The sequence below is a fragment of the Scyliorhinus canicula genome, chromosome 20, assembly GCF_902713615.1.
Source record: "Scyliorhinus canicula chromosome 20, sScyCan1.1, whole genome shotgun sequence".
Lineage (NCBI taxonomy): Eukaryota > Metazoa > Chordata > Chondrichthyes > Carcharhiniformes > Scyliorhinidae > Scyliorhinus > Scyliorhinus canicula.
This window is the reverse complement of record NC_052165.1, coordinates 84,055,378-84,077,082: the sequence shown is the minus strand read 5'-3', so window position 1 is coordinate 84,077,082 and position 21,705 is coordinate 84,055,378. Positions and strand designations below refer to the sequence as shown.

General features: G+C 45.5%; 2 protein-coding genes across 4 annotated transcripts in view; both read left to right on the top strand.

The window, feature by feature from the left end:
- LOC119955298 (lysine-specific demethylase 7B-like) overlaps positions 1 to 21,705 on the top strand; it is a 316,061-nt gene that overhangs the window by 186,316 nt on the left and 108,040 nt on the right. For all 3 annotated transcript variants that reach the window (XM_038781379.1, XM_038781377.1, XM_038781378.1), the window contains one exon: positions 13,081 to 13,175. In XM_038781379.1, coding sequence (XP_038637307.1) covers positions 13,081 to 13,175 — 95 coding nt within the window. The remainder of the gene's footprint in view (positions 1 to 13,080; positions 13,176 to 21,705) is intronic.
- On the top strand, positions 1,662 to 3,414 carry LOC119955299 (beta-1,4 N-acetylgalactosaminyltransferase 1-like). The gene has a single exon (XM_038781380.1). The coding sequence runs from the start codon at positions 1,662 to 1,664 to the stop codon at positions 3,135 to 3,137; it is 1,476 nt and encodes a 491-aa protein (XP_038637308.1). The 3' UTR covers positions 3,138 to 3,414.

Genomic DNA, 21,705 nt, shown 5'->3' with positions numbered 1-21,705 from the left:
GTAAAGAACTTTCCACACATATCTCCCTTAAACTTTTCCCCTCTCACCTTGAACTCGTGACCCCTAGTAATTGAGTTCCCCACTCTGGGCAAAAGCTTCTTGCTATCCACCCTGCCTATACCTCTCATGATTTTGTAGACCTCAACGAGGTTCCCCTCAACCTCAATTTAAGGTGAATGGTGGAAGATATCGCGCAGTGAGGGGCGGAGGGGGGGGGGGGGCGGGGGGTTGGGGGGGGAGAGAATGTCAGAAGTAGGTTCTTTACCCAGTGAGTACTGGGGGCATGGAATGCACCGCCTGTGGAAGTAGTTGAGTCGGAAATATTGGGGACCTACAAGCGGCTAAAGGACAGATACATGGATTACAGTAGAATGATCCGGTGTAGATTAATTTGTTCTTGATCTAGGACAATTTGGCACAACATCGTGGGCAGAAGGACCTGTTCTGTGCTATATTTTTCTATGTTCTATGATTTTCCTTAACCCTGTTTGCTAAAGATATTTCATGATCCCTTTTTAGCCCTCTTGATTCCTTGTTTCAGATTGGTCCTGCATTGCCGATATTCTTCCAAAGCTTTGTCTGTCTTCAGTCGACTAGACCTTATGTATGCTTCCTTTTTCTCTTAGCTAGTCTCACAATTTCACCTGTCATCCATGGTTCCCTAATCTTGCTGTTTCTATCCCTCATTTTCACAGGGACATGTCTGTGCAGCACTCTAATCAACCTCTCTTTAAAAGCCTCCCACATATCAAATGTGGATTTACCTTCGAACAGCTGCTTCCAATCCACATTCTCCAGCTCCTGCCGAATTTTGGCACTCTTCCTTTTTGTCCATGAGTATTCTAAAACTTATGGAATTTTAATCACTATTCCCAAAGTCATCCCCGACTGAAACTTCAACCACCTGGCCAGGCTCATTCCCCAACACCAGGTCCAGTATGGCCCCTTCCCGAGTTGGACTATTTACATATTGCTCCAGAAAACCCTCCTGGATGCTCCTTACAAATTCTGCTCCGTCTAGACATCTGGCACTAAGTGTATCCCAGTCAATGTTGGGAAAATTAAAATCTCCTATCACCACCACCCTGTTGCTCCTACGTCTTTCCATAATCTGTTTACATATTTGTACCTCTATCTCACGCTCGCTGTTGCGAGGTCTGTAGTGCAGCCCCAACATTGTTACCGCACCCTTCCTATTTCTGAGCTCTGCCCATATCGCCTCACGGCTCGGGTCCTCCAAATTGCCCACCTTCAGCACAGCTGTGATATCCTCTCTGACCAGTTATGCAACTCCTCCACCCCTTTTATCTCCCCCTCTATCCCGCCTGAAGTATCAATATCCTGGGATATTTAGTTGCCAATCATGCCCTTCCCTCAAGCAAGTCTCAGTAATAGCAATAACATCATACTCCCAGGTACTAATCCAAACCCGAAGCTCATCTGCCTTACCTACTACACTTCTTGCATTAAAACAAATGTACCTTGCTCTGCTATTCTGCACCATCTCACTGGGAGGAGTGGATTGGAAGTTTCAGAAAGCAGCAGCTGCATTATCATTGACCGGGAGAGATTGGGGGAAGCTGAACAGAAATCAGAATGTGAAATGCATCCGTCCATTTAATGAGAGAGAGAGAGAGAGGGTGGGAGAGACATGCATTTGAATGCTTAACAGCATGCGTCCAGTCAGGAAGCCCCTCTGCTGTCTTCTGCTTGTGTCTTTGCCTCTGGGAGTTTTCGTCCTTTGTCTCTGGTCGCTGAAGCCTTACCGTATTGTGGATGTGAAGTATCGACTTTCCGGTTTTTCAGACAGCCTTCTGGAATGTGGTCTTTGGGAGCCTTCTGAGAAATATGCCCACATATCCTTCAAAGCGAAAGAGATAGTGGCTGAGTTATTGCCAAAGAATGGCTGCCGATGTGCGAAAGAGGAGCCCGTGATAAAGCTGCCATTCGCCAAGCGTCTTTTCCATCAGGTTTCAGTCCATCAGTTTGAGCAGGTTTTCAAAGAAGCGGAACGAGAGGAGTTGAAGAAAAGGAGGGAATGGGAATACCAGCATTACCTACAGAGGTCACATTCCCCTGCTGATGTGATAATCATTGCCAAAGCCAATACACCTTTGGAGTATCCCACTCAAGGGCTGCAAGTGCGGCCCCTAAAAACCATTGTGATCCCAGGTTTATGTTTACAAGCTCCATCTAGAAAACTGTATTGGGTCAATCTAACAGTAACTTTGGGAACCTTTGACGTGGCGGCAGAAGTCGATGAGGTGACAATCGAAGGTGCAGGGGAGATGCACCTGTCTCTCTCGAGTTCTCAAGTGGACAACCTCAAATGGCAGCTGCAGTTTGTCAACCCCAACACGGCCGATACAGGATATAACATCAGTGCTTTGGTGACTATAGCAACCAAAACATTCCTGAGGTATGACAAACTGAGAGCGCTGATATCGAGCATTAGAACGTTTTACCCCAATGTCACCATCGTGATTGCGGATGACAGCGACAAGCCACAGAAGATCGAAGGAGCGTTCATTGAGCAATATTTCATGCCATTTGGGAAGGGTTGGTTTGCTGGGCGGAACTTGGCTATTTCCCAAGTCACAACAAAATATCTGCTCTGGGTTGATGATGACTTCAACTTTACCGCAAATACCAAGGTTGAAAAACTGGTGAATATTTTGGAGAAAACTACACTAGATTTGGTTGGAGGGGCAGTGCGAGAGAAAACTGGGTTTGCCACCACCTTCCGTCACCACATTAGTGTGGAGCAAGGAGGAGAGGAGGGTGGCTGCCTTCACAACCTCATGGGCCCCTATCACACACTGCAGGGCTTTCCGAATTGTCTCGTCACGAATGGCGTTGTCAGCTTCTTTCTGGCTCGCACGGACAAGGTGCAGCGGGTGGGGTTTGACCCCCGGCTGACTAGGGTAGCACATTCAGAGTTTTTTATTGATGGATTGGGCATTCTCCACGTTGGGTCTTGCGACGATGTCACTGTCGACCATGCCACCAAGATCAAACTGCCCTGGAGCCACATTGATGAAAATGAAAAAGCCTACAAAGAATTCCGATACCCCAAGTCATCGGCGGCAAACATTCAGATGCAACATGGACTTTTTTTACTTGAAGAACAGGTTTAAGTGTATGATAAAGGACTAAAATGGGAAAGAAGCAAGACTGCACTGAGAAAGGAGCGGAGCAAAGCAACTCCAATCGAAAATGTTGTGCCCAAAGAGCTGAGTACACGTAGAGGTTTAAGCAAAATGTTTCAATGTGTAGGATTAGGATCTGAATTGTACATAACAGCAGGAGCTGCTGCTCATTCCGTCACTTCATGGAGTGCTCTCGGATTAGCTTGGAACTCAGTGTGTGTAATGACCTTGACCCATAAAGGTTTCTAAAATGGAAAAAAAAACCCCCAAAAAACAAAAAAAACAAATGCACCTCAGACCACCAGTCCCTTTGCGTTCATCATCTGCTCCCTGCCTACTCTTCCCCTTAGTCACCCTAACTTCATGATCTAGTTCCTTACAGGCTTTAGTTATTACCTCCTTACTGTCCACTAACCTCCTCATTTGGTTCCCACCCCGCTGCCACATTCGTTTAAACCCTCCCCAACAGCGTTAGCAAAAGCACCCCCAAGTACATTGGTTCCAGTCCGGCCCAGGTGTAGACCGTCCAATTTGTAGTAGTCCCACCTCCCCCAGAACCGGTCCCAATGTCCTAAAAATCTGAACTCCTCCCTCCTGCACCATCTCTCAAGCCACACATTCATCCTGCCTATTCTTTCATTTCTACTCTGACTACCACGTGGCACTGGTAGCAATCCGGAGATTACTACCTCTGAGGTCCGACTTTTTAACTTGGCACCTAACTCCCTAAATTCTGCTTGAGGGACCTCATCCCGTTTTTTTTTTTACCTGTATCATTGGTGCCTATATGCACCACGACAACTGGCTGTTCACCTTCCCCCTTCAAATGTTCTCCAGCCGATCTGAGACATCCCTGACCCATGCACCTGGGAGGTAACATACCATTCGGGAGTCTCGTTTTTGTCTACTCCCCTTACAATTGAATCCCATATGACTATAGCCCTTCCACTCTTTTTCCCGCCCTTCTGTACAGCTGAGCCAGCCACAGTGCCATGAACCTGGCTACTGCTGCCTTCCCCTGAGGAAGGATTGGGGTGGAGGGGTGGGGGAAGGATTGGGGTGGAGGGGTGGGGGAAGGATTGGGGTTGGGGGTGGAGGGGTGGGGAAGGATTGGGGTGGTGGGGGTGATGGGATGGGGTGGAGGGGTGGGGAAGGATTGGGGTGGGGGAAGGATTGGGGTGGGGATGGAGGGGTGGGGAAGGATTGGGGTGGTGGGGGTGATGGGATGGGGTGGTGGGGATGGGGTGGAGGGGTGGGGAAGGATTGGGGTGGAGGAGTGGGGAAGGATTGGGGTGGTGGGGTGATGGGATGGGGTGGGGAAGGATTGGGGTGGAGGGGTGGGGAAGGATTGGGGTGGAGGGGTGGGGGTGGATTGGGGTGGTGGGGGTGATGGGATTGGGTGGAGGGATGGGGGTGGAGGGGTGAGAATGGGTCGGGTGCCTTATGCACTGTAGATTCTATGATCTGCCAGTCGGGACGTACATACCTGGCATCACACAGGCACTGAAATTCATATCCCACATTAATCATTTGTGTGATCGGCAGAGTCTCTTTTGGCTTAATGAACGCATCTGTTAATGAAGGACTGCAGCGGTTCAAGAAGGCAACTCACCACCACCTCCTGAAGGGCAACTAGGGATGGGTCTAATCAAGCTGGTCTAATCAGCGAAGCCCACATCCCCTAAATAAGTTTTTAAAAACGTTGTCGCTACTGTACAGTAACGCTGAAGCTGCTACCTTCAACTGTTGGTGAAATATTTCAGATATGCTATTCTTCCTTCCATGGTGATCTGAAGTCGTGAACTTCAACATATTCCTGAGTTTGTGTAATAAGTGAGCATAAATAGTCTGATCAGGGATGCATTACCCTGAAGGATGGTTTTGATGTGTCCTACTGCAGCATCAAGTTTGCATGGTGAACTAATGGCTAAAGCCCAGTGTAGGAGCATGACACTCGCTAAGCAATTCGATTGTGTGAAGAAGTACATTGAACCTATTTAAGATTATCAGTTGGGATTGCAGCTTGGCAGGATTCCATAGAATCCTTAGTGCTGAAGGAGGCCATTTGGCCCATCAATTCTGCACAGGCCCTCCAAAACGGGGCAGCACGGTAGCATTGTGGATAGCACAACTGTTTCACAGCTCCAGGGTCCCAGGTTCGATTCCGGCTTGGGTCACTGTCTGTGCGGAGTCTGCACATCCTCCCCGTGTCTGCTTGGGTTTCCTCCGGGTGCTCCGGTTTCCTCCCACAGTCCAAAGATGTGCAGGTTAGGTGGATTGGCCATGATAAATTCCACTTAGTGACCAAAATTGCCCTTAGTGTTGGGTGGGATTACTGGGTTATGGGGATAGGGTGGAGGTGTTGACCTTGGGTAGGTTGCTCTTTCCAAGAGCTGGTGCAGAGTCGATGGGCCGAATGGCCTCCTGCACTGTAAATTCTTTGAAAAGAGCACTCGACCTCGGCCCACTCCCCCATCCTATGCTCGTAACCCCACCTAACCTGCACATCTTTGGACTATGGGAGGAAATCCAAGCAGACACTGGGAGAAAGTGCAAACTCCACACACAGTCACCCAAGGCTGCAATTGAACCTGGGTCCCTGGTGCCGTGAGACAGCAATGCTAACCAATGTGCCACCTTCTCTTTCACACGGTCTGGTGGCATTTTTTCCCTTGGTAAAGAAAAATGCGAAGAATTCATTTAATACCTCAACCATACCTTGTGCATCCATGTGTAAATCGCCATTTGGTCCCTAATCAGTCTCCTTTTATCACCTTTATACCATTAGTATGCTGGTAGAAGACTTTGGGATTCCCATTTAATTTAGCTGCCAGTCTGTTTTCATCTCCATCTTTGCTTCTATTATTTGCTTTTAACCTCTACCATGAACCTTCTATGTTCAGTCTGCTTCTCTGTTGTATCTTCCACATGACATCGGTCATAAAATACTGATTCACCTTAACTTCTACCTCCTTTATCATCCAAAGAGCTCTGGATGCGTTTGCCCTACTGTTTCCTTTTGAGGACATGTACATTGACTCTGCCCTTTCATCTCCTCTTTGAAAGTAGCCCATTGTTCAGCTACCATTATTCCTGCCACCTTTGTCATAGTCATACAGTGTAGAAAGGTCCTTCAGCCCATCAAGTCTGCATTGACAAAACTACACTAATCCCATTTTCCAGCATTTTGGCTCCAATTTATTCTGCCCATTCTTATCCCATTGAAGGTGGTGTTCCCTTAGTTAATTATTCTTTATCCTTTATCCTTTTTCATAATCATCCTTTTTCATAATCCTATGGTGTTGTGGGTACTGTTCCTGTCTCTGAGCCAGAAGCTCCGGTTAGAGGCCCACCCCAGGACTTGATGGCCAAGGAAGGTGGGTTCATTACGTAGCCAAACAGGTTGAGTACCAACCTGCACATCCTTCCAAGGCACTAATGGATGGGGTAAGAGCTGGAGAGACTCCTAGTCAGCCATCCTTGATGTTAAGTGGTGCCCCCCCCCCCACCCCTCCAAGCTATCAACCCTTGGAGCTCGACTCGCGACCTACTCCAGGATTTACTAGCTATGAACATAGAACAGTACAGCACAGAACAGGCCCTTCGGCCCTCAATGTTGTGCCGAGCCATGATCACCCTACTCAAACCCACGTATCCACCCTATACCCGTAACCCAACAACCCCCCCCTTAACCTTACTTTTTATTAGGACACTACGGGCAATTTAGCATGGCCAATCCACCTAACCCGCACATCTTTGGACTGTGGGAGGAAACCGGAGCACCCGGAGGAAACCCACGCACACAGGGGGAGGACGTGCAGACTCCACACAGACAGTGACCCAGCCGGGAATCGAACCTGGGACCCTGGAGCTGTGAAGCATTTATGCTAACCACCATGCTACCCTGCTGCCCCTAAACAGGGTATGGAACAGACAAAAGACAGAACCAGGGGCTGGTTTAGCACACTGGGCTAAATGGCTGGCTTTTAAAGCAGACCAAGGCAGGCCAGCAGCACGGTTCAATTCCCGTACCAGCCTCCCCGAACAGGCGGCAGAATGTGGCGACTACGGGGTTTTCACAGTAACTTCATTGAAGCCTACTCGTGACAATAAGCGATTTTCATTTCATTTCATTTTTCACTAGATGCTGGCAAAGAATTGGAATAATAACCTGAAACCTTATGATAAAATGATCACTGTCCCTTAATGTTCTCGCACTGACATGATCTACTTGCCGCACCTCATTCCCAAGAACGAAGTCTAGCAGTGCATCCTTTTGTGTTGGACTGGATGCATACTGCTGTTGAAAATTTTCCTGAACACAAATTCGGGATTTTTGTTTCGCTCCAGCCTTCACACTATCACTGCCCCACTCTACATTTGGTTAATTAATGCCCCCTTTAAACCTACTCTATAATGTTTGCATCTCTCTCATTTCCCAGCAGATTTGTTCTTTTACATCCTTCTCACCAGTTGGCGGTCTAAAGAGACACCCAGCAATGTAATTTCCCCCTTTTTGTTCCTCCGTTCTAGCCAAATTGATTCTGTTCTTGAATCCTCTGAGATATCCTTTCTCCAGCCCCAAATTGTCTCCTTAATCAATACTACCACCATCCCTCCTCTTCCTTTCTTATCTTTTCTGAATACATTTTGTTAGAAGCCAGGGTTTAAAAACTCCAACGTGTATTTTGGAGTTCACCTGTCCCAGAACGTTTTGTTGAATTTGGCTCTGATGAGCACAAGAGCCTTCATTTGAGGTGTTATTCAACAGTCTTCCCAGACACTTTAATCAAAATAAGCTTTATTCTAAGAATTTACATTTATTTAAACACACAGCAAAGAATGTTTATCAGTTACAAACATAAAGACACCCCACAGCTACAGTAATCTATGTATAACACTTGTTGAATTCTCTCTTAACTGTTCCAATTCAAAACCAAAATCACATAAACCAAAACCCCTTTTCGAGGGCGTGGCCCAGCACTCTGCATTCTCACTTGAATGAGACTGGCTTTCCCTGAAGTTCTGACCCAATCTCACCAGTAGGTTTAAACCCTTCCGGACAGCAAATTATATCTAAATCACAAGGTGATTTTTACTGGAACAGATATTTAAAATTAAAATAGAGAGAGACAGGCCAATACACTTCTTTCCTCTGTCTGAGTCCACAGCAGCCAAATGTGAAAGCAAAACCAAAAACGGCTCATAGGGCCACAGCCCAGTTCCACCCACACAATGAAGTCACTGAAGCCATGTGAGAAGACAAAAAACATTTTTCAGAGACAGCAGAACCAATCACTGCCTGTCCCCGAGAAGAACCCGATTTCTGGGTCAGCTCATTGACCACCGGCCAAGCCAATCAATCCGGGCCACCATCAGTGTTGGACCAAACAGCACATCCTTCTGGAGTTTCCTGTTTTTAAATTCAAGGTTTGCTTGGTCTTCAAGGCATAGACCAAAAAATGGTAATAGCGAACAGGATAACAGAAATTAAAATGAGGAAAAGGAACCGACGGATTAAATGGGAGGATCCTTACATAGCCCATCTCTTTGATTTCATCCCTTTTCATTCTTTTACTCCGTAGGCATCAATAATTGTACATTTCCCACATCATTTTTGTTTTGAACGAAAGCTACTTATTTGTTGTTTTATCCATTAACAGTTTTGAAATTAGTCTTTCTAAATCCAGCATCTTAGTTTCCGAAGATGAGAAACCATGTTGATCTCAATCATATTATGATTGCTAGTCGTTAAAAAAATGCTCATACACCATTAGGTTGTCAATTAAGTCTGGCTAATATCTCATTCTATCAAATCAAAAATGGCTTGAGCCCTAGTTGGTATTGTTGTTGAACAGTAACCTAAATACACTAGAGAGATTTTGCTATGTTTCTGACATGTGAAAGTGCTTTATCCCAATCTACTTTAAATCCCACATTAAAATCATGCTGCTTTTATTACATTATTATGTAGGGTGCAATCGAACGGCCGCATTGCGCCTGAAAAGCAGCTGAACGCAGCGCAGTGTAGCTGATAGAAGCTGGGAGACCCTGCTCGCAACGCCTCATAAAATCTAAGGCTGCAAATCCCGTTCATTGTGGACAGGATGACTTTTGGGTAGATCTGCATATTAAAGCGAGACAGCTAGTCTCACTTCAGTGCAGTTTTCTGAGTTACCGAAACGTTAGGATCTATCCCATTTGCCTCCAAAATCTTGGGTGAGCGGCATTCAGTACTAATTTCCACAAATGGGGATCAGACGGAACGCCACTCATGGGGGTCTCCCAGGTAATAGGAGGCCTCCAGATGCATGCTCTTTGGGCAGGGTAGTACCCTGGCATTGGTACCATGGGGACACCCTGGCACTGCCAGATTGGCACCCTGGAAGTGCCAGCCTGGCACATCCAAGGCACCCAGGTGACATTTTTGTACGGTGACGATCGGGCTCGGGCGTCCCCTCTGTGGGTGTTGGACAGGGTGTGGGGGACCCTCCCATAGTGCTTTGGGTGGGGGGTGGTGTCGGGGATCACTTCAGGGGGGCTCCAGAGTAGTTTCATCGAGCAGAGCTCCTCAGTGCTCCTCGTCCATACGTTCCCCTACTGTTTAACCTCAAACTGGGTGCCTAATTAAGTGTTTCACAGCGCTTTGAGTGCTGGGAAACATGCTCGCTATGGGATTTTGCTCCCATTTAGTTAATCCCATCAATAATCTCTGCATTTATACATTCCACCACTTCACAGCTGGCACCAAGCGGACAACCATTGAATGTCTACTTTGCAGGTTGAGTCCATTTGACCCATTGTGTCTACGCCAACCCTCCGAAAGTGCACTATACCCAGGCCCAAACCCCACATTATCCCTGTACCTCCACCTCGGGCTAATTTAGCATAGCCAATCTACCTAATCTGCACATCTTTGGGGTGTGGGAGAAACCGGAGCACCCGGAGGAAACCCACGCAGACACTGGGAGAAAGTGCAAATTCCACACAGTTTGAGGTCAGAATTGAACCTGGATCCCTGGAGCTGTGAGTAAGCAGTTCTAACCACTGTGCCTCCATGCCGCCCCTACGTACAGCTCCTTCTAATGTCTTTAATCTATTTCTAAATACTGCTCAAAAAGTCTACATGGCCTGCTTACATCTCATTATGTCCACTCTATCACTAAAGTCTACCATTTTTCGGTGAAGAACAAAGAGAACAAAGAAGAAAGGAAAGCACAGCACAGCATAGGAACAGGCTCTTTGGCCCTCCAAGCCTGTGCCGATTATGATGCCCTAAGTAAAAATAAAACCTTCTACCCTTACTCAGCAAAGAACAAAGAAAAGTACTTTCTTATAAGTTAATAAGATTTAGGAGCAAATTAGGCCATTCGGCCCATCGAGTCTGCTGTACCATTCTATCATGGCTGATATGTTCCTCATCTATTACCTACAATACTATAGACCAAGAACTGGATTGCAAAATCAGTCAGAGCTTCTCCTCCCTAGAACATATGACCGAGGAGCGGGAGTAGACAATTTAGCCTCCCGAGCCTAATCACCTTCAATGTGATCGTGGCTGATCCAACCCTGGCCTCAACTCCACCGTTCTCCATAATCCTTCAACCGATTACCAATTAAAAATCTGTCCAACTCCTCTTTAAATTTACTCTGTCCCAGCATGCACTGCACTCTGGCATAGCAAATTCCACAGATTCGCAACCCTTTGAGAGAAGTAGTTTCTCCTTAAATCTGTTCTAAATTTGCTACCTCTTAGTCTAAGGTTATGACCTCATCTTGTGGACCTAATGACCTCATGTATGTAGTTCCCTGTCCTTGCAGGTTTGTCTCAGCATGTTATACCTTCAAAGTTTAATTTGTGCCTGCCAATGGTTGAAAACTCTTGTTGTGCTTCTAGTCAGTCCAGGCCCTCAGTAGTGGAATTGCACAGAACTTTAACAAGCCAGACTCTTGAATACTGGGAATAATGGTGAAAACAGGGTAGATTCAGAAAGAATGTTCCTGATGATGGGGGAGTCTAGAACGAGGGAATCATAGTTTGAGGATAAGGTGTAAACCTTTTCGGACTGAGATGAGGATCAATATCTTCACTTAGAGAGTGGTGATTCTGGAATTCACTACCACAGAAAGTATTGAGGTCAAAACGTGTAATTTCAAAAAAGTGTTAGATATAGGTCTTGGGGCTAAGGAATCAAGAGATATGGGGGGAAGATGGGATCAAGCTATTGAACTTGATGATCATAATGAATGGCGGAACAGGCTTGAAGGGCCAAATGGCCTCCCCTACTTCTATTTTCTGTGTATGTTTCTATGTAAGCTCTGCTTAGTGCTGGTTGGATTGAGTCATAGAATTTACAGTGCAGAAGGGGGCATTGAGTCTGCACTGGCTCTTGGAAAGAGCACCCTTCACCCTGCCCCCATAACCCAATAGCCCCACCCAACACTAAGGGCAATTTTAGATGCTAAGGGCAATTTAGCATGGCCAATCCACCTAACCTTCACATCTTTGGACTGTGGGAGGAAACTGGAGCACCCGAAGGAAACCCACGCCCACATGGGGAGAACGTGCAGACTCCGCACAGACAGTTACCTGAGCCGGGAATCGAACCTGGGGACCCCAGAGATGTGAAGCAATTGTGCTAACCACTATGCTACCGTGCTGCCCAGAAACCTGATTTCAGAGAGTAAATGAAGAGAAACCATTTACAATAGCTGAAAGGTTGATAATCAGAAGGTACAGACTTAACATCACTGGTAAAAGTCAAACTTTAAAAAAAATAAGTTTAGATTACCCAATAGCTTTTTCCAATTAAGGGGTGATTTAGCGTGGCCAATTCATCTACCCTGCACATCTTTTTGAATTGTGGGAGTGAGACCCACGCAGGGAGAATGTACAAACTCCACACGAATAGTGAACTGGGGCCAGGATCGAACCCGGGTCCTTGGCGCTGAGAGGCAGCAATGCTAACCACTGCGCCATCGTGTCGCCCCTGTGAAAGTCAAAGGTGACATGAGAAAACACCTTTTTACACAGCAAGTGGGTAGAATTTTGGTGGCACCCAGAATTGAATAGGCTACTCAAGCTGAGAAAAATCTCTTGGGTTTAGCGTAACATCCTAGCTTTTGTATTGTGTTTCTATTTCTGGAGCTTAGGGTCCCATATGCTTTATAAACAGTTTTGTTAATCTATCCTGTCACCTTCAAAGATTTGAGTATAAGCACCCTGATCTCTCGCTCCTTTAAAATCCTACCACTTAGCATGTATTGCCTCATTTCTTCCTACAAAATGTAGTCACTTTGTGCTTTTCTGTGTTGAATTTCACCTGCCACGTAGCTACCTATTCCATCAGCGTGTCTTCATCCTCGTGAAGTTGAATACTACTTTCTTTAATATTTAGTACATTTCCAAATTTCATGCCATGTATATATTTTAAAATTGCGCTCTGTACTTACAAGCTGTGAAAACTATACAAGTTATTAGCCTGTGTTTTCGAAGATTCGGGTGCATTGACCTTCCAAAACTACTAACTTTATCACCTGAAAGAACAATGGCAACAGATGCAAGGGGACACCACCACTTGCAATTATGCTGCAGCTCCTTTACTGTGGCCTGGTCAAACTTTGTCCCTAACAACACTGTGCCTGTACCGACACCACATAGACTTCAACGGTTCACAAAGGCACCATCGCCTTCACATGGGTAATTAGGGATGGACAATAAATGCTGGCCTAGCCAGCAATGCTCCCACCTCATGAATGAAAGTTAATAGTGGGCATGGAATGTATCAAGATAGGAACAGAATAATGCCATCTAGTCCATTGAACAATTCCACCATTTAGTCAGAACATGGCTGGTCGATACCTCAAATCCACTTTCTGCCTTTGATTCATATCCAACAGCAATCAATCAATCTCCATCATTTCTTTGCAGAGTTCTTCGAGAGTGTGAAAACTGAACTCGGGGTTGGAATGTCCAAATCTTCTGACCTGTCTGACTCTGATAATGAGAAGAAATGCAGCACACAGGTATCTGCTCTAATCCTCTGTCCATTCATGTACCACTAGATTGTAATCAAAGACAGTGTTACACTTTGATTTGCTGAATTTTGATGAGCTAGTAGCTCAAGCACTCTAGTGGATGTTGCTGTTTTCCAGAGTTTGGTACCTGCAGTAATACCTGTTTGTGCTACATTCTCGTTAGGTGGTTAGGGAGCAGTCAACATGGTACAGTGTGCTTTAGCACTGATTTACAATGCAATATGACAGGAGGTATATCTCAAATATACAGCACAGAAAACAGTCATTCAGCCCAACTAGTCCATGCCAGTGTCTGATCTACTCGTGTCTCCTTACATCCTTAATTAAGAATTGGCAAAATCCTTCACTCTCTTCTTTCTTACAGTCTCATCCAGGTTTATTTAAATGCATCTATGTTATTTGCCTCACCTCAACTACATCCTGTAGTGAATTCTATGTTCTCACCCGCTCTCCGTAAAGAGGTTTCTGCTAAACTCCCTATTGGATTACTTGGTAACGATCTTATATTGACCTTCTCACATGCAGAAATCTTCTCTATCTGTTCTCAAATCTTTCAACGTTTTCAAGACATTTCTTGGTTCACACCAAGGAGGACGGGTTACACCTGAATTGGAGGGGCACCAAAATCCTGGCTGGGAGGTTTGCTACTATGTTTCGGTGGGTTTAAATTAATTTGGCAGGGGGCTGAGAACCAGGGCAGTAAGCCAGCAAGTGTAGAGACTAGGGATAAGCATGGCACCAGGGTCAGGCTGGCTAAGAGGAAGGGTAGGCTGGTGGAGGTCGAACTCAGTGGAACTGGAGGTCTGCTTCAGTGCACCAAGTATAACAGGTATGACTGATGAACTTTAAGCCTTGTTTCACGCGCGGAACTTGGATTTGGTTGCTGTAACGGACACCTGGTTAAAAAAGGGACAGGACTGGCAGCCAAATATTCCAGGATGTAGGTGTTTTAGGCGAGTCAGGGAGGAAGGTAAAAGAGGTGGGGGAGTTGCAATACTGGTTAGGGAACATATTACAGCTGTACAGAGGGAGGACACCATGGGAAAATCAAGTAATGAGGCATTGTGGGTGGAGCTCAGAAACAGGAAGGGGGAAGTCACTATAGTGGGGTGTGTATTACAGGCCTCCCAACAGCCCACGGGAAGTTGAGGAACAGATATGTAAGCAGATTCTGGGTAGATGTAGAAAGAATAGGGTTGTTAGAACATAAGAACGAGGAGCAGGCCATCTGGCCCCTCGAGCCTGCTCCGCCATTCAATGAGATCATCGCTGATCTTTTGTGGACTCAGCTCCACTTTCTGGCCCGAACACCATAACCCTTAATCCCTTTATTCTTCAAAAAACTATCTATCTTTACCTTAAAAACATTTAATGAAGGAGCCTCAACTGCTTCACTGGGCAAGGAATTCCATAGATTCACAACCCTTTGGATGAAGAAGTTCCTCCTAAACTCATTCCTAAATCTACTTCCCCTTATTTTGAGGCTATGCCCCCTAGTTCTGCTTTCACCCGCCAGTGGAAACAGTCTGCCCGCATCTATCCTATCTATTCCCTTCATAATTTTAAATGTTTCGATAAGATCCCCCCTCATCCTTCTAAATTCCAACGAGTACAGTCCCAGTCTACTCAACCTCTCCTCGTAATCCAACCCCTTCAGCTCTGGGATTAACCTCGTGAATCTCCTCTGCACACCCTCCAGTGCCAGTATGTCCATTCTCAAGTAAGGAGACCAAAACTGAACACACTACTCCAGGTGTGGCCTCACTAACACCTTATACAATTGCAGCATAACCTCCCTAGTTTTAAACTCCAACCCTCTAGCAATGAAGGACAAAATTCCATTTGCCTTCTTAATCACCTGTAAACCAACTTTCTGTGACTCATGCACTAGCACACCCAGGTCTCTCTGCACAGCGGCATGCTTTAATATTTTATTGTTTAAATAATAATCCCGTTTGCTGTTATTCCTACCAAAATGGATAACTCACATTTGTCAACATTGTATTCCATTTGCCAGACCCTAGCCCATTCACTTAACCTATCCAAATCCCTCTGCAGACTTCCAGTATCCTCTGCACTTTTCGCTTTACCACTCATCTTAGTGTCATCTGAAAACTTGGACACATTGCCCTTGGTCTGTTGTGGGTAAAGTCTTGGAGAGGATTATAAGAGATACAATTTATAATCATCTAGATAGGAATAATATGATTAGGGATAGTCAGCATGGTTTTGTGAAGGGTAGGTCATGCCTCACAAACCTTATCGAGTTCTTTGAGAAGGTGACTGAACAGGTAGACGAGGGTAGAGCAGTTGATGTGGTGTATATGGATTTCAGTAAAGCGTTTGATAAGGTACCCCACGGTCGGCTATTGCAGAAAATACGGAGGCTGGGGATTGAGGGTGATTTAGAGATGTGGATCAGAAATTGGCTAGTTGAAAGAAGACAGAGAGTGGTAGTTGATGGGAAATGTTCAGAATGGAGTTCAGTTACGAGTGGCGTACCACAAGGATCTGTTCTGGGGCCGTTGCTGTTTGTCATTTTTATAAATGACCTAGAGGAGAGCACAGAAGGTTGGGTGAGTAAATTTGCAGACGACACTAAAGTCGGTGGAGTTGTAGACAGTGTGGAAGGATGTTGCAGGTTACAGAGGGACATAGATACGCTGCAGAGCTGGGCTGAGAGGTGGCAAATGGAGTTTAATGTAGAGAAGTGTGAGGTGATTCACTTTGTAAAGAATAACAGGAATGCGGAATATTTGGCTAATGGTAAAATTCTTGGTAGTGTGGATGAGCAGAGGGATCTCGGTGTCCATGTACATAGATCCCTGAAAGTTGCCACCCAGGTTGATAGGGTTGTGAAGAAGGTGTGTTGGCCTTTATTGGTAGAGGGATTGAGTTCCGGAGCCATGAGGTCATGTTGCAGCTGTACAAAACTCTGGTACGGCTGCATTTGGAGTATTGCGTACAGTTCTGGTCGCCTCATTATAGGAAGGACGTGGAAGCTTTGGAACGGGTGCAGAGGAGATTTACCAGGATGTTGCCTGGTATGGAGGGAAAATCTTATGAGGAAAGGCTGATGGACTTGAGGTTGTTTTCGTTAGAGAGAAGAAGGTTAAGAGGTGACTTAATAGAGGCATACAAAATGATCAGAGGGTTAGATAGGGTGGACAGTGAGAGCCTTCTCCCGCGGATGGAGGTGACTAGCACGAGGGGACATAGCCTTAAATTGAGGGGTAATAGATATAGGACAGAGGTCAGAGGTGGGTTTTTTACGCAAAGAGTGGTGAGGCCGTGGAATGCCTTACCTGCAACAGTAGTGAACTCGCCAACAGTGAGGGCATTTAAAAGTTTATTGGATAAGCATATGGATGATAATGGCATAGTGTAGGTTAGATGGCCTTCAGTTTTTGACTTCCCATGTCGGTGCAACATCGTGGGCCGAAGGGCCTATACTGCGCTGTATCGTTCTATGTTCAATGTATTTGTGTCTTCCACTGTGAAGACCGACCCAAAAAACCTTCAGTTCCTCAGCCATTTCCTCATCTCCCATTATTAAAACTCCCTTCTCATCCTCCAAAGGACCAATATTTACCTTAGCCACTCTTTTTTGCTTTATATATTTGTAAAAACCTTTGCTATCTGCTTTTATATTCTGAGCAAGTTTACTCTCATACTCTATCTTACTCTTCTTTATAGCTTTTTTAGTAGCTTTCTGTTGCCCCTTAAATATTTCCCAGTCCTCTAGTCTCCCACCAATCTTTGCCACTTTGTATGCTTTTTCCTTCAATTTGATACTCTCCCTTATTTCCTTAGATATCCACGGTCGATGTTCACTCTTTCTACTGTCCTTCCTTTTTGTGGGTATAAACCTTTGCTGAGCACTGTGAAAAATCGCTTGGAAGGTTCTCCACTGTTCCTCAACTGTTCCACAATAAAGTCTTTGCTCCCAGTCTACCTTAGCTAGTTCTTCTCTCATCCCATTGTAATCTCCTTTGTTTAAACACAAAACACCAGGATTTGATTTTACCTTCTCACCCTCCATCTGTATTTTAAATTCCACCATATTGTGATCGCTCCTTCCGAGAGGATTCCTAACTATGAGATCATGAATGAATCCTGTCTCATTATACAGGACAAGATCTAGGACCGCTTGTTCCCTCGCAGGTTCCATTACATACTGTTCTAGGAAACTATCGCGGATACATTCTATAAACTCCTCCTCAAGGTTGCCTTGACCGACCTGGTTAAACCAATCGACATGTAGATTAAAATCCCCCATGATAACTGCTGTACCATTTCTACATGCATCAGTTATCTCTTTGTTTATTGCCTGCCCCACCATAACGTTACTATTTGGTGGCCGATAGACTACTCCTATCAGTGACTTTTTCGCCTTACTATTCCTGATTTCCACCCAAATGGATTCAACCCTATACTCCATAGCACTGACATCATCCCTAACTATTGCCCGGATGTCATCCTTAAATAACAGAGCTACACCACCTCCCTTACCATCCACTCTGTCCTTCTGAATAGTTTGATACCCTCGGACATTTTACTCCCAGTCGTGACCATCCTTTAACCATGTTTCGGTAATGGCCACTAAATCATAGTCATTCACGATGATTTGCGCCATCAACTCATTTACTTTATTCCGAATACTATGAGCATTCAGGTAAAGTACACTTATGTTGTTTTTTTTTACCTCTGTTTTGAATCTTAACATCTCCAGTTGTACTCCTTTTAGTATTACTGGGCCTATTCCCTGAGCCCCCCTCAGTCACTGTACCTTGTACTGTCGCCCTTTTTGATTTTTGACTATGTCTTCTCTGTCTTGCACTTCCTTTTGCCTTTCCCCTTACTTCCTTTTGCTTCTGTCCCTGTTTTACTACCTTCCAACTTCCTGCATTGGTTCCCATCCCCCTGCCACATTAGTTTAAACCCTCCCCAACAGCTCTAGCAAACAATGTGCCCCATGGACATCGGTTCCAGTCCTGCCCAGGTGCAGACCGTCCGGTTTGTACTGGTCCCACCTCCCCCAGAACCGGTCCCAATGCCACTGGAATTTGAATCCCTCCCTCTTGCACCATCTCTCGAGCCACGCATTCATCCTATCTATCCTGACATTCCTACTCTGACTAGCTCGTGGCACTGGTAGCAATCCTGAGATTACTACCTTTGAGGTCCTACTTTTTAGTTTAACTCCTAACTCCCTGAATTCAGCTTGTAGGACCTCATCCCGTTTTTTACCTATATCGTTGGTGCCTATGTGCACCACGACAGCTGGCTGCAGGACATTCTGGGGGGGGGGGGGAGGGTGACTCCCTCTTTCCCCCCCCCCCAGAATGTCCTGTAGCCGCTCCGGGATATCCTTGACCCTTGCACCAGGGAGGCAACATACCATCCTGGAATCTGCATTGCGTCCCCAGAACTGCCGGTCCATTCCCCTTACGATCGAGTCCCCTATCACTATAGCCCTGCCATTTTTCTTCCTGCCGTGCTGCACAGCAGAGCCAGCAAGACCTCCTCAGCGAGTCCATCCGAAGCTCCAGAGCCGTCAAGCGGTCTAACAGGAGCTGCAACTGAACACACTTCTTGCACGTGAAAGAGCCTGGGACAGTGGACGTGTCCCTGAGCTCCCACATCGCACACGAGGAGCATGACACGGGTCTGGGACCTCCTGCCATGTCTTAAACCTTAGGTAAACTTATACAACAACAATTTCAAAATAAAAATAAATAAATATAAATAAATTAGACAATGAAAAGAAAAACTACTTGCCATTGTTGTAAGTGGAAGACTTTAATTTTGCTCATTTTGACTGAAAATCCCTTGGGGCTAGGGGTCTGGTTGGTGAGGAATTTGTTAAGTGTGTCCAGGAAGGTGTTTTGGAATAATATGTGGATAGCCTGACTAGAGAGGGGACCAAATTGGACCTAGTACTAGGGAACGAGCCCGACAAGGTCATGGGAACATGTGGCGAACAGTGACCACAATTCCGTAAGCTTTTGGATACTCATGGAAAAGGACAAGTGTTGTCCTCGGATTAAAGTGCTAAATTGGGGAAAAGGCACTGATGAGGCTGGATTTGGAGGCTGTTGTTTGGGACAGGCTGTTTAAGAGTAAATCCACATTTGGCATGTGGGAGTCTTTTAAGGAGCAGTTGATGTGAATGCAGGACAGACATGTGTCGGTAAAAAGGGAAGGACAGGAAAGGCAGGATTCGAGAACCCTGGATGACCAGGGAAATTGAAAATATTGTCAAAAAGAAAAAAGATGCATATGTGAGGTACAGACAACTAAAAACAGATAAAGCACTTGAGGAATACAACAAAAGTAGAAAAGAGCTCAGGCAGGGAGTTAGGAAAGGAAAAAGGAGTAACGAAATGCCCTTGGCAGACTGGATTATGGAGAATCCCAAGGCATGTTATAAATATATTAGGAACAAGAGGGTAGCTAGAGAAAGAGTTGGCCCCTCGAGGATAAAGGAGAGAAATTATGTATCGAACCAGAAGAAGTAGATGAGGTCCTTAATGAATATTTTGAATCGGTATTCACAAAGGAGAGGGAGATTGGTGGTGTCTCAGAGGGATGTGTAAACACTTTAGATCAGGTTGTTGTTACGAGGGAGGGAGTGTTAGGTCTGTTAAAAAGCATTAAGGTAGACAAATCCCCAGGGTCAGACAGCATCTGTCCTAGATTACTGAGGGAGACAAGCGATGAAATCGCTGGGTCTCTGACAGAAATCTTTGTGTCCTCATTGGCCACAGGTGAGATCCCAGAGGATTGTAGGAAAGCCAATGTTGTACCAAGAAGGTTTGCAAGGATAATTCTGGTAATTATAGGCCAGTGAGCTTGACGTCCGTGATAGTGAAATTGTTGGAAAAGATTCTCAGAGATAGGATCTATGCACATTTGGAAGTGAATTGTCTTATTAGCGACAGACGGCATGGTTTTGTACGAGGGAGATTATGTCTCACTAATTTGATTGAATTTTTTGAGGAGGTGACAAAAATGATTGACGAGGGAAAGGCTATGGATGTTGTCTGCATGGACTTTAGTACAGCATTTGATGAGGTCCCTCATGGCAGGCTGGTGCAAAAGATTAGATCACATGGGGTCAGGGGTGAACTAGCTGGATGGATCAGAACTGGCATGGCAATAGAAGACAGAGTTCAGTGGAAGGGTGTTTTTCCAAATGGAGGTTTGTAACTAGTGGTGTTCCACAGGGATCAGTTCTGGGATCTCTGCTCCTTGTATTATATATAAATGACTTGGAAGAAAATGTAGCAGGTCTGATTAGCAAGTTTGCGGATGATACCAAGATTGAAGGAGTTGTGGATAGTGATGTGATGAAGACTGTTAGAGAATACAGCAGGATATAGATAGACTGCAAAATTGGGCAGAGAAATGGCAGATGGAATTTAACCCGGACAAATGCGAGGTGATGCATTTTGGGAGATCCGATTCAGGTGGGAGCTATAAAATAAATGGCAGACCAATCAGGAGCATAGAGACATAGAGAGATCTGGTCGTGCAGGTCCACAGATCTTAAAAGTGGCAGCACAGGTGGAAATGGTGGTAAAGAAACATAGGACGAGGTATCGAGTATAAAAGCTCAAATTATGTTGTAATTATATAGAACGTTGGTTAGACCACATTTGGAATATTGTGTCCAATTCTGGTCACTGCACTACCACATGGAGGCTTTGGAGAGAGTACAGAAAAGGTTTACCAGGATGTTGCCTGGTATGGAGGGTTTTAGCTATGAGGAGAGATTGAATAAACGGATTGTCTCCCTCGAAAGACGGAGGCTGAGAGGCGACCTGATAGAAGTTTATAAAATTCTTAGAGGTATAGATAGGGTGAATGATAATTACAATGGGCACAAGTTCAAGGTGAGGGGAGAAAGTTTCAATGGAGATGTGCACATAGGGTGGTGGTGGTTTGGAATGCACTGCCAAGTGAGGTGGTTGAGGCAGATACGTTAGCAACCTTGAAGACTTACCTGGGTAGGCACATGAACAGACGAGACATAGAAGGATACAAGCGGTTGGTCGAGATAGGCACATGATCGGCGCAGGCTTGGAGGGCCGAAGGGCCTGTTCCTGTGTTGTATTGTTTTATGAATAAGTGCTCCATCTGTTTATCGCTGATCCATGATGGAACCTGTCCCCTATGGACCTGATCTAGGTTCTCCCTTTCTTTTTCTCTTTTTTAAAATAAATTTAGAATATCCAATTACTTTTTTCCAATTAAGGGGCAATTTAACATGGCCAATCCACCTAACCTGCACATCTTTGGGTTGTGGGGGTGAAACCCATGCAGACACGGGGAGAATGTGTAAACGCCTCACAGACAGTGACCCAGGGCCGTGATTTGAACCCGGGTCCTCAGCGCCGTAGGCAGCAATGCTAACCACTGTGCCACCGTGCTGCCCTAGGTTCTCCCTTAATTGCTCAATCATCCACTGCCAATACACGCTGCAAAGGGTCCGGTTCTGCTTTTGGTCATTGTC

What these genes read in the sequence shown, in the direction of transcription:
- LOC119955299 (XM_038781380.1), top strand. Translation starts at nt 1,662, where the DNA reads ATGCTTAACAGCATGCGTCCAGTCAGGAAGCCCCTCTGCTGTCTTCTG.